General features: G+C 48.1%; 1 protein-coding gene across 1 annotated transcript in view; it reads left to right on the top strand.

Annotated features, from left to right (window-relative positions):
* The window catches only part of ncmap (non-compact myelin associated protein), a gene marked incomplete at its 5' end in the record, with an annotated part of 13,508 nt that extends 2,268 nt beyond the window's left edge, over window positions 1–11,240 (top strand). The window contains 3 exons of the mRNA XM_084451293.1: window positions 8,107–8,219; window positions 10,451–10,535; window positions 10,882–11,240. Coding sequence (XP_084307419.1) covers window positions 8,107–8,219; window positions 10,451–10,535; window positions 10,882–11,194 — 511 coding nt within the window. The 3' untranslated portion in view covers window positions 11,195–11,240. The remainder of the gene's footprint in view (window positions 1–8,106; window positions 8,220–10,450; window positions 10,536–10,881) is intronic.
* Between the last annotated feature and the right edge of the window lie 597 nt (window positions 11,241–11,837).

Genomic DNA, 11,837 nt, shown 5'->3' with positions numbered 1-11,837 from the left:
TGTAAAATGACTCAGCATGATCCCTTGTTCTGTGGCATTTAACTCTTGTCTTTGTTGCAGTTCTATAAATATCTCTGGGTCATTGTGTCTTCTGGGGCGGCTGTAGCTCAGTTGGTAGGGCGGGTTGTTCAGTGATCGAAGGGTTAGTGGTTCGAATCCCAGCTCCAACTGTCCACATGTCGAAGTGTCCTTGAGCAAGACACCTAACCCCAATGAGCAGGTTAGCACCTTGCATGGCAGCTACCGGCATTGGTGTGTGAATGTGTGTGTGTATGGGTGAATGAGAGGCCATTGTAAAGCGCTTTGAGTGCCGCTAAGGTGGAAAAGCGCTATATAAGTGCAGTCCATTTACCATTCTGAAGTACAGGTTGCTGGCAGCAGTGCACTGTGGGTAGTCATGTTCAAGCCCATCTCCTCATACGGCACAGAACCTGGGGACTGGTGGTTTTTGAACAAGGTTAAAGGAGTATTTTGGTATTTAGCATCATAACGTAAGCCCAGTTGTAAGGTTATTTATAATATATACATTTTGACAGACTGCACTTCAGATATTAGTGCTCAATGCTCATGCCACAGCTAAATACACATCTCTATGGGCATACAGTATGCCTAACCTTGTAACAGGGCTTATGATGCTATATAACAATCTACTCCTTAAGACATGTAATATTTTAAAAGGAGATACACACAAAACTATATAATCCCATAAACTAAGGTTAGAATGGACTGAAATTTGATATCAAATTTCAGGTTTGAATGAGGAACCAGCTGAAAATGAATTTGTATTCTTCTTATCACCTTGCTTATCTTGAAAGCTGTAGCAGTAATTATGGTAACATGGAGTCTCGGAGGCACAGTAGCAGTAGTTACGTAACATGGAGGTGGTGGAAACAGTTACTGTGGCTGCTGAGCAAATGTGGGGACCAGGAAGTGTGTGTATGACAGGACTGTGTGTGTGTGTGTGTGTGTGTGTGTGTGTGTCTGTGTGTGTGTCAGGGCTGTGACGTGATTGCTGCCTGGCTCTAGGAGAGAAGCGGAACTAATAGGTGCACCTGTGTCGTTCTGATGCCTCTGCTTCAATATTTACTCAGATGTTCATTTGATTAACGATGCACGTGTGTGTGTGTGTGTGTGTGTGTGTGTGTGTGTGTGTGTGTGTGTGTGCGTGTGTTTGTGTGCATGTGTCTGTATGTCTGTGTTTGTTTGTGTGTGTGTGTGTGTGTGTGTTTGTTTGTGTGTGTGTGTTTGTTTGTGTGTATGTGTGTGTGTGTTTGTGTGTGTGTGTGTGTGTGTGTGTACGTGTAGCAGAAGTCTAGCCAGGTGAAAAGAGGAAATCATATTGTTCCTGAAACAGCCAGTTCCATGAAGAGACCAATAAAGTGTTGGTTGTTTGCGGAGAGAAGAGAGGAGGATATTGAAGTGGTGTGGCAGTCAGGATGGCTGTGCTTCGGAAGCAAATTACAACAAGCAAACTAGTGCTGCGAGCAGCAGTGAGCGGGCCCTCGCACCCCACGCGGGTCGGGGTGTGGCGCCGTTAAAGGGTGTGCTATTTCGGTGTCCACTACTGACAGAAACTTCCTGTCACCAGTAGGTGGCGCTCTAAGCGTGACTCAATACCGATGCATAGATGTGTTCAGGACGGTACCTTCATGAAGCGTGAGAAATGTTGTGTAAATCGGACAAAGTATGTAGGAGTTATGAGGACTTCCTGTAAGCAGTAGGTGGCGCTGTAGGTATGACGCAATACTGACCTACAGATGTGTTCAAGATGCGACCTTCATCAAGCATGAGCAATTTGGAGTAAATCGGATAATGTATGTAGGAGTTATTAGTACTTCCTGTTTCACCAGTAGGTGGCGCTGTAAGTGTAACTCAATACCGACGCATAGATGTGTTCAGAAGGTGACCTTCATGAAGCGTCAGCAATTTGGTGCAAATCGGATGATGTATGCAGGAGTTATGAGGACTTCCTGTTTCACCAATAGGTGGCGCTATAAGTATGACGCAATACTGACACATAGATGTGTTCAGGACAGAACCGTCATGAAGCGTGAGATAAATCGGACAAATCGGATAATGTATGGAGGAGTTATGAGGACTTCCTGTTTCACCAATAGGTGGCGCTATAAGTATGACGCAATACTGACACATAGATGTGTTCAGGACAGAACCGTCATGAAGCGTGAGATATATCGGACGAATTGGATAATGTATGGAGGAGTTATGAGGACTTCCTGTTTCACCAATAGGTGGCGCTATAAGTATGACGCAATACTGACACATAGATGTGTTCAGGACAGAACCGTCATGAAGCGTGAGATATATCGGACAAATTGGATAATGTATGGAGGAGTTATGAGGACTTCGTGTTTTATGGCGAAATGTCAAACTTTGGCAGGGCGCCACGGCAAGGGTGTTTGGTGAAAACTCAATTTTTTTGATAACTTTTGATCACAAAGGTCTTAAGATGAAGCTGACCCGATATGAAGTTGATCGGATGAAATCTGTAGGAGGAGTTCGTCGAAGTACGAGGCATGGAAATGGTCAAAACAAGGACAAAATGGCACATTAAAAGCAAAATGGCGGACTTCCTGTTGCATGTTGGGTATAGCTCCAAGAGACATTTTAGTGTGGCTCGATGAAATACATATGCCCACCGAATTTCGTTCGCCTCCATCAAACTGAAAGGTGGGGCTCGCCATTTTAAACTTTCCAGGGGGCGCTCTTGAGCCGTTTTGCCACGCCTATTTCCGTCACCCATGAATTATCAAATTTTTCACCGAGTCTGACGTACCTGCAAAGTTTCATCCGTTTTCATCGATGTTTAGGCCGCCAAAAAGGCATTTGTTTGGGGAGAAGAAGAAGGAGAAGGGAGAATAATAATAATCCTTCGAAATACAATAGGGCCTCGCACCGCCAGTGCTCGGGCCCTAATAATCCTTCGAAATTCAATAGGGCCTCGCACCGCCAGTGCTCGGGCCCTAATAATAATCCTTCGAAATTCAATAGGGCCTCGCACCGCCAGTGCTCGGGCCCTAATAATCCTTCGAGTTTCAATAGGGCCTCGCACCGCCAGTGCTCGGGCCCTAATTACTGTGGCAGATATCTTGGCTGAAACAGTTAGCCAGACTGCATTGAAACAGTTGGTCAGATTTTGCAGGGATTTACAGTTTAATTGTACTTGTAGTTTTAACTCAAGTCCAGTTTAACAAGATAGTTAAACAGGTGAACGCTCGGTCACTCACTGCTGGCCTCATTAGCCGCTCAGGTAACAGAACACGTTCCCTGACAGGCAGCTTTGTGGCCTATATCTCCTCCATCCTCTAGCTAGCGTCAGTAGGATATCCCTGCTGTTAACCCTGGAGAGTAAGATCAAATAGCCACTTATCAATACTTATCACCTCTGCAAATAGCAAACATGATATATTAGTCATTAGTCATTTCTGTAGAGTCAACAGGAGAGTGTAATATTTGTGTGTGGAGAAAGGTAACCGTGGTAACTGTAGAGCAGGTGGTCTGGCCGGAGATGGCGTAGTAAGACTCATTAAAGTCTGTAGGTGCTTATCGACTCGCTCTGAAAATGAGAATGGTTGGAATTAGCTTGCAGGACTTCTAAAGAGATGCAGAGACCAGAGAGTATTAAAATTAGCATTATTTCTCAGAGAACCTCAGGCCTACAAACCACTGGTAGCCTCCATGCTAAGTGGAGGTTATATGGCCTATCTGCCTGCACTTATCTGCTCAAATACACCTTCATCCTGTTGACATATCTTCCAGAATCAGATTATCTTGTTTCAGCTCTGAGGAAACACGGACAAAGGTCACATATCTGGGACAAGTCTTGTTTCCAGTCTCTGGGCTGTGATTTGGTCACGCAAATCATCAGAGGCTAAAGGCAATAGTCAAACTGTTGTGGTCCTGTTCTTTTTCACCCTGCTCGCCCCCTGCTCCCGGCCCAGACCCTCATCCCTGCCCCCAGACCCTCATCCCTCCCCCCAGACCCTCATCCCAGCCCCCAGACCCTCATCCCTGCTCCCTGCCCCCAGGCCCTCATCCCTGCCCCCAGACCCTCATCCCTGCTCATCCCTGCTCCCAGACCCTCATCCCTGCCCCCAGACCATCATCCCTTCCCCCAGACCCTCATCCTTGCCCCCAGACCCTCATCCCTGCCCCAGACCCTCATCCCTCAGACCATAATCCCTGCCCCCAGACCCTCATCCCTGCCCCCAGAACCTCATCCCTGTCCCTTTCCCCCATGCCTGTCCCTGGCCTGGACCCTCGCTCCTCCTCCGCTCCCTGTGACCTCTAACCCTGCGCTCCCTGTGACTCTAACCCTGCGCTCCCTGCGACCTCTAACCCTGCGCTCCCTGTGACCTCTAACCCTGCGCTCCCTGTGACTCTAACCCTGCGCTCCCTGTGACCTCTAACCCTGGGCTCCCTGTGACCTCTAACCCTGGGCTCCCTGTGACTCTAACCCTGCGCTCCCTGTGACCTCTAACCCTGCGCTCCCTGTGACCTCTAACCCTGCGCTCCCTGTGACCTCTAACCCTGGGCTCCCTGTGACTCTAACCCTGCGCTCCCTAAGACTCTAACCCTGCGCTCCCTGTGACCTCTAACCCTGGGCTCCCTGTGACCTCTAACCCTGGGCTCCCTGTGACCTCTAACCCTGCGCTCCCTGCGACCTCTAACCCTGCGCTCCCTGTCACTTCCCCCTAAGACTTTGTGCCCTTGTCACTAACTATTTTGTCTCCTAGTGTGTATTGTGTTGTGTTCGTTTTCTGGTTTGTGTCCCCAGTTCCCATCCTGGTCCCTTATCCCCCCCAGGTCTAGCCCTAGCTCCTCCCTCTAGTCCTTGTGTTCCCAGCTCTAACCCCCCTACTCCTGTACTCTAGGGCCCCTCTAGTTCCTAGTCCCCTGGCCCTAGTGCCCCTCTAGTTCCTAGTCCCCTGGCCCTAGTGCCCCTCTAGTTCCTAGTCCCCTGGCCCTAATTTAGAAAACGAGTATACGACAGAAAACAGGGTGTTCGGTCATTTCCACGCCAAGTTCAACATTTATCAATTTGAACACAGTCGTTCTCACTGAAGCTGACGAATGATGTCACAGTGTCTGTTGCTAGCATATTAAATTATCTCATTTACCTTACCTACTTTGGTAAATACTTGCTTTCCTAAATAACTGCCTAAATACCTACCTATAGTTGGTGAACTATAGGGGGGATGGGGGGTCCAGAGAGGGGGGGGGCTGCCACACTGAAGGCTCTGTCCTCAGAGTGGGAGGGGCTGGTTCGGGGGGAGGAGAGCAGACCGGCGTCTGAAGACCGCAGGTTCTAGGATGGGGTGTGCTGGTGGTGGAGGTCAGATAGGTACTGGGGGGCGAGGGCAGATGGGGTATGCTGGTGGTGGAGGTCAGATAGGTACTGGGGGGTGAGGGCAGATGGGGTGTGCTGGTGGTGGAGGTCAGATAGGTACTGGGGGGCGAGGGCAGATGGGGTATGCTGGTGGTGGAGGTCAGATAGGTACTGGGGGGTGAGGGCAGATGGGGTATGCTGGTGGTGGAGGTCAGATAGGTACTGGGGGGCGAGGGCATGGAGAGATCTGTACGTGAAGAGGAGGAGTTTGTAGGAGATGCGGGACTTGATGGGAAGCCAGAGGAGCTGGATGAGGGTGGGGGTGATGCGCTGGATGAGGGTAGGGGTGATGCGCTGCCAGGGCTTGGATGAGGGTGGGGGTGATGCGCTGCCAGGGCTTGGATGAGGGTGGGGGTGATGCGCTGCCAGGGCTTGGATGAGGGTGGGGGTGATGTGCTGCCAGGGCTTGGTGTGGGTGAGAACCCTGGCATCTGAGTTCTGGACGTACTGGAGCCCATCCAGGATTTTGCTGGGTACCCCGAACACGACTCCATTGCAGTAGTCCAGGCGGGAGGGGATGAAGGCATGGTTGAGGGTCTCAGCAGCGGAGTCTGAGGGTAACGGACGGAGTCTGGAAATGTTCTTGAGGTGGAAGAGGGCTGATTTGGTGATGGATTTGATGTGTGACTGGAATGAGAGGGTGGAGTCCAGAATGACCCCAGGCTGTGGACTGCTAGGGTATTACTCAATACTGCTCAGGGCCCAAGGGGGTTTGCGTTTAATGCTGCTGGCAAAGTATCTGTTTTTGAGCTAAGCTTTCTCATTTTTTCTTATTAATGTAGATTGAGTTTTGAGTTTATAGATGATCTCTACCTACATAGTTCTATTTCCTCACAGGTGAATGCTCTGGGATATGGTGCCTGGGGTTGATGGGTCATTCTTGAAGGGTATTTGTTATGTTTTTGGGGTTATTTTTTCTGTTTATGTGTTGTGTGTGTCACTAATGAATCTTGCAGGCTTTACGACCCTATACTACCTTTTTGTATCCTAGTCTTCTACTTTTGAACCAATGATTAGTGATGGAGGCCCGGACCTCAGGGAGACTCTACCTCTCATCACTGACACGCACATCCTGGTTGCCTCTGCATTCGCATCAACGAATTGCCTGTACTTGGCATTAGGCTCCTCCTCCTGGCCCAACATTTGAAAGTGATTCCTCACTTCCACTGTGTACCTGGTTTAAAGGCCAGGGTTGGCCGAGAACACCATTCAGTCAAACTGGATCTCAGATTAGAATCAGAATCAGAATATGTTTATTGCCATTGTACTTTTACATACATAGGGATTTTATCTGACACTGTGACAATAAAACAACAATGGACAAGTGCAAGGACAGGGCAGGGCAGGACAGGACAGGGCTCATAAAGTGCAGTGATACAAATATAGTGCAAAATGTAGTAGAGCTATTGGACTACAAAGAAGCAGTGCAAGGTCAGTTTAGTGCAAAAGTTGCAAGAGGCGGGGGAGAGAGTCAGAGGGGAGAGAGTCAGAGGGGAGAGAGTCACAGAGGGGAGAGAGTCAGAGGGAAGAGAGTCACAGAGGGGAGAGAGTCAGAGGGGAGAGAGTCACAGAGGGGAGAGAGTCACAGAGGGGAGAGAGTCAGAGGGAAGAGAGTCACAGAGGGGAAAGAGTCAGAGGGGAGAGAGTCAGAGGGGAGAGAGTCACAGAGGGGAGAGAGTCAGAGGGGAGAGAGTCAGAGGGGGCCATGTTTATAAGGTTGGTGGCCGTGGGAAAAAAACTGTTCCAGTGTTGAACAGTTTTAGTCTTTACCGACCGCAGCCTCCTGCCAGAGGGGAGCGGTGTGAAGAGGCCGTAGCCCGGGTGGGAGGGGTTGGTCATGATCTTTCTGGCCCGTTTCAGCACCCTGATATCATGCAGAGCCTGGAGGGAGGGTAGGGCGCAGCCCATCACATCACATCTATCCCAAGAAATATATCACCTTCCTACCTACAGTACCCTCAGAGAGATGTATACTGGGCGTGTTGCTGTGGTCTCAGGAAGGTACTGGCAGGTAAAGGATAGATTTTCAGAGCTTCAGTGACATGTTTTCCATCAAAGACAACAGAAGGTGATAACAGTTGCATGACTAAATCTCTACTACTCTTCCTGATGGTGTGATGTGAACCACAAAGGAATAAAAAGGACAACGTATGTCATCTTCACTGGATCGGAGACGACGTTCTGCCCTCAGATCTAACACATTTATTCTTGGTCTAAAGGTAGTGTGGCTTGGTGAGCAGAAGGTCTACAAAGTGAGAGAGCTTTGGTAATGTGAGGACAAGGTGGTGCAAAGTCATCCCAGTGGTTTTAACTGTGTTCAGTTATGCTTATGGATATCATGGTTCTCACTTCCCTTTCTCTCTCGTCCTTTTCTCTCTCTTCCCTTCCTCTCTTCCCTCTCTCTCTCTTCCCTCTCTCTCTTCCCTCACTCTCTCTTCCCTCTCTCTCTCTTCCCTCACTCTCTCTTCCTTTCCTCTCTTCCTCACATGTTGTGTAGGAGAGAGTAGAGGTTGAAGAGGATCTCCTCTAGGTTACCCAGTGCTCTTTACCTGAATCATTAATATCACGCCATGACACCAAGACAGAATTCACGAGCATTAATATCAGGATGTAAATGATTCTAACAGTCAGTACTCTCTCTCTCTCTCTCTCTCTCCCTCTCTCTCTCTCTCTCTCTCTCTCTCTCTCTCTCCCCACAGGTTACTGCTGAAGATGCAAACTTCAACTGTTTTTCCTACTGTGACCAACTTCACTACAGCGTTCTCCAATACCACCACCGCCTCCAAGTCCCAAGAACAAATTCTAACCCAGAGTGAGTTCTCTCTGTGTGTGCATGTGTGTGTGTGTGTGTCTGTGTGTGCGTGTTTATGAGTGTGTGACTGTGTGCATGCTTGAGTGTGAGTGTTTGCATGCAGTATATGTTTTTATGTTGTCTTCCTTCAACACTGAGAACTCCTAGATTGGTGTCAATACAATATTAACGTTGTAGTTAACATGAGGACTGATGTTAAGGCTGTAGTTAACATGAGGACTGATGTTAAGGCAGTAGTTAACACGAGGACTGATAATAAGTCAAATCAAATAAAACTTTATTTGTATATGGCATTTCATAAACAGAGGCAACACAATGTGCTTTACAGAGAACAATGGGGGGGGTATAGGTCCCACCCCTACATATTCCAGAGGGAAGCAAAAAAAAAACAGTTTCACCCAGTTTCTTCCCTGACCCCTCTCAACGAGACGATCGAGCAAGCTCCTGGAAAATGTTTGTCTATTGGCTAAGAACATATACCTGTACAGAGCAGTAAACATGGGCTAGATACTTCATAAGAGAGACATGACTAACAGGAGAGTGCACAAATAGTTACAGAGAAGTTGCCTACATGGTCGGCCATTATGTGTTAGCTATCCCTGTAGTCTCTAATATGATATTTGAGTGAATCATATAACAAAGCACAGTAAGCAGTTACAGTAGCAGAACAGGCTCATAGAGAATGGTGCAAAGCAGAGGTGAGGAGACAGAAAACAGAGAGCCATGGGTAAAAAGGTGTGGGGTTGGCTGGACAGGGACAGCTGAGGACACAGAGGGGAGGAGCTGGACACGAGGGGGCAGGGGGCCTTTACAGGAGCCATTAGGTGGACCTTGGCAGAGGAGGGGGATTAAGGCTGTAATTAACATGAGGATTGATATTATGGCTGTAGCTTAAATGAGGACTGATATCAAGGCTGTAGTTAATGTGATATTAAGGCTGTAGTTAACGTGATATTAAGGCTGTAGTTAACGTGATATTAAGGCTGTAGTTAACGTGATATTCAGACTGTAGTTAACATGATATTAAGGCTGTAGTTAACGTGATATTAAGGCTGTAGTTAACGTGATATTAAGGCTGTAGTTAACGTGATATTAAGGCTGTAGTTAACGTGATATTAAGGCTGTAGTTAATGTGATATTAAGGCTGTAGTTAATGTGATATTAAGGCTGTAGTAAACGTGATATTAAGGCTGTAGTTAACGTGATATTAAGGCTGTAGTTAACGTGATATTAAGGCTGTAGTTAAAGTGATATTAAGGCTGTAGTTAACGTGATATTCAGGCTGTAGTTAACATGATATTAAGGCTGTAGTTAACGTGATATTAAGGCTGTAGTTAACGTGATATTAAGGCTGTAGTTAACGTGATATTAAGGCTGTAGTTAACGTGATATTAAGGCTGTAGTTAACATGATATTAAGGCTGTAGTTAACGTGATATTAAGGCTGTAGTTAACGTGATATTAAGGCTGTAGTTAACATGATATTAAGGCTGTAGTTAACGTGATATTAAGGCTGTAGTTAACGTGATATTAAGGCTGTAGTTAACTTGATATTAAGGCTGTAGTTAACATGATATTAAGGCTGTAGTTAACATGATATTATGGCTGTAGTTAACATGATATTATGGCTGTAGTTAACATGATATTATGGCTGTAGTTAACATGATATTAAGGCTGTAGTTAACGTGATATTAAGGCTGTAGTTAACGTGATATTAAGGCTGTAGTTAACGTGATATTAAGGCTGTAGTTAACATGATATTATGGCTGTAGTTAACATGATATTATGGCTGTAGTTAACATGATATTAAGGCTGTAGTTAACGTGATATTAAGGCTGTAGTTAACGTGATATTAAGGCTGTAGTTAACGTGATATTAAGGCTGTAGTTAACGTGATATTAAGGCTGTAGTTAACGTGATATTAAGGCTGTAGTTAACATGAGGGAGACTGGAGGAGTGTTTAGAGCAGTGCATTGTGGCCTCTCACCAAGGTGAACTGGAGTGGGAACCATGGATAGCTATTAACACGTTAAAACAGCTGTCATCATAACAGTACGTATCAGACAGAGGAGATTCCACAGGTGATATTCTGGAGGTTGTGGTGATCATCCTGAGATAAGATAAAATAACAATAAGTTGCGTTGGCATGACAGTATGTATGACAGGTGTATATGGAATGAGGAAATGCCCGGGCATCTGTATTGAACATAAACCCGCCCCCTCTGTCCTCAGGCTCCGGGGCCATGATCGCCGTCATCGTGATTGGGATCATCATCATTCTCGCCTTTCTGCTCGTCATTCTGAAGACCTACAACAGGTCAGGCAGCATTCCTTACAGACTGACTCTCATTCCTTACAGACTGACTCTCATTCCTTACAGACTGACTCTCATTCCTTACAGACTGACTCTCAGAGACAGAGACAGAGTAGGTGGAGTACAGACTGACCCAGCAGGTGTCTGGACCAGAGCAGGTGTTCTACTGTGAATTGAGGCTGACTGTTCCACTGACCTGACGTTAAGACCCAAATAGGGTCGAAATGTAATCATTTTTACAAGGAATAAAATGATTTTTTAGATCAGAGAGCGGATTCTATAACCTGAGTAGGATGAGTAGGATATAAAATGAGTAGTTGTAAAACCTTGCGGTCTGTGTGGCCCCCAGACGGACACATGCCTCCAGGATGCTGGGTAGCGGCTCCAAGCCCCGGCAGAAGAAGATGTCCTCCTCCACCGTCCAGAGCAGCATGCCCCTGGGCCCCCTGGGAGCCAGCTCCGTCTCCGGCAGCTTCGCGCTTTCTGGCGGCCAATCAGAGAACGGCTTCCACATCCCCCGTGTGGACCTGGCTATCCTGGACACCCTCAACCTCAACAACGAAGGCAGAGCGAACCGCATGAACAACGCAGAGCAGATCAGCGTGACCAGCCGCTCGACCGTGGTCACCATCCATGACCTTCCCTCGCTGGGCAACACATAGAGGAGCCGTCACACACAAATGAACACAGTGGTGCCCTACAGAGGCCAGAGGGATGATGGGTAAACGCACGCTACTACTGTCTGGGCCATAGCGTTCAGACCGTGGAGGACTGCTGGGAATCTGTACTGCAGGGTGTGTGGAGAGGGCAGGAGGGTTGCAGGGGGTCAGGAGAGGGGCAGGAGGGCTGCAGGGGGTCGGGAGAGGGGCAGGAGGGCTGCAGGGGGGCAGGAGAGGGGCAGGAGGGCTGCAGGGGGTCGGGAGAGGGGCAGGAGGGCTGCAGGGGGGCAGGAGAGGGGCAGGAGGGCTGCAGGGGGTCAGGAGAGGGGCAGGAGGGCTGCAGGGGGGCAGGAGAGGGGCAGGAGGGCTGCAGGGGGGCAGGAGAGCTGCAGACATGACACGGTTCTCATGGTCATCTATTCTAGGCCTATTTATTGTGTGCACCTGTAAACAAGTTGAACTGGTTAAACTCACTCCTCAGTGAGAATACCGCTCACCCGCGCCATCAAATCGCTAGCTTTCCGGTGATGTAGTTGGCTAAAGCAGTGTTTATGAGAGGGGGTTGTGTTGTCAAGTGACCTGGCCCACAACAGACTGTCTGGGTGCTCTATCCACTGGGCTACCCACCACCACTAATGAGCACTAT

The sequence above is a fragment of the Borostomias antarcticus genome, assembly GCF_949987555.1.
Source record: "Borostomias antarcticus genome assembly, chromosome: 16".
Classification (NCBI taxonomy): domain Eukaryota; kingdom Metazoa; phylum Chordata; class Actinopteri; order Stomiiformes; family Stomiidae; genus Borostomias; species Borostomias antarcticus.
This window is presented reverse-complemented; position numbering and strand designations above follow the sequence as displayed.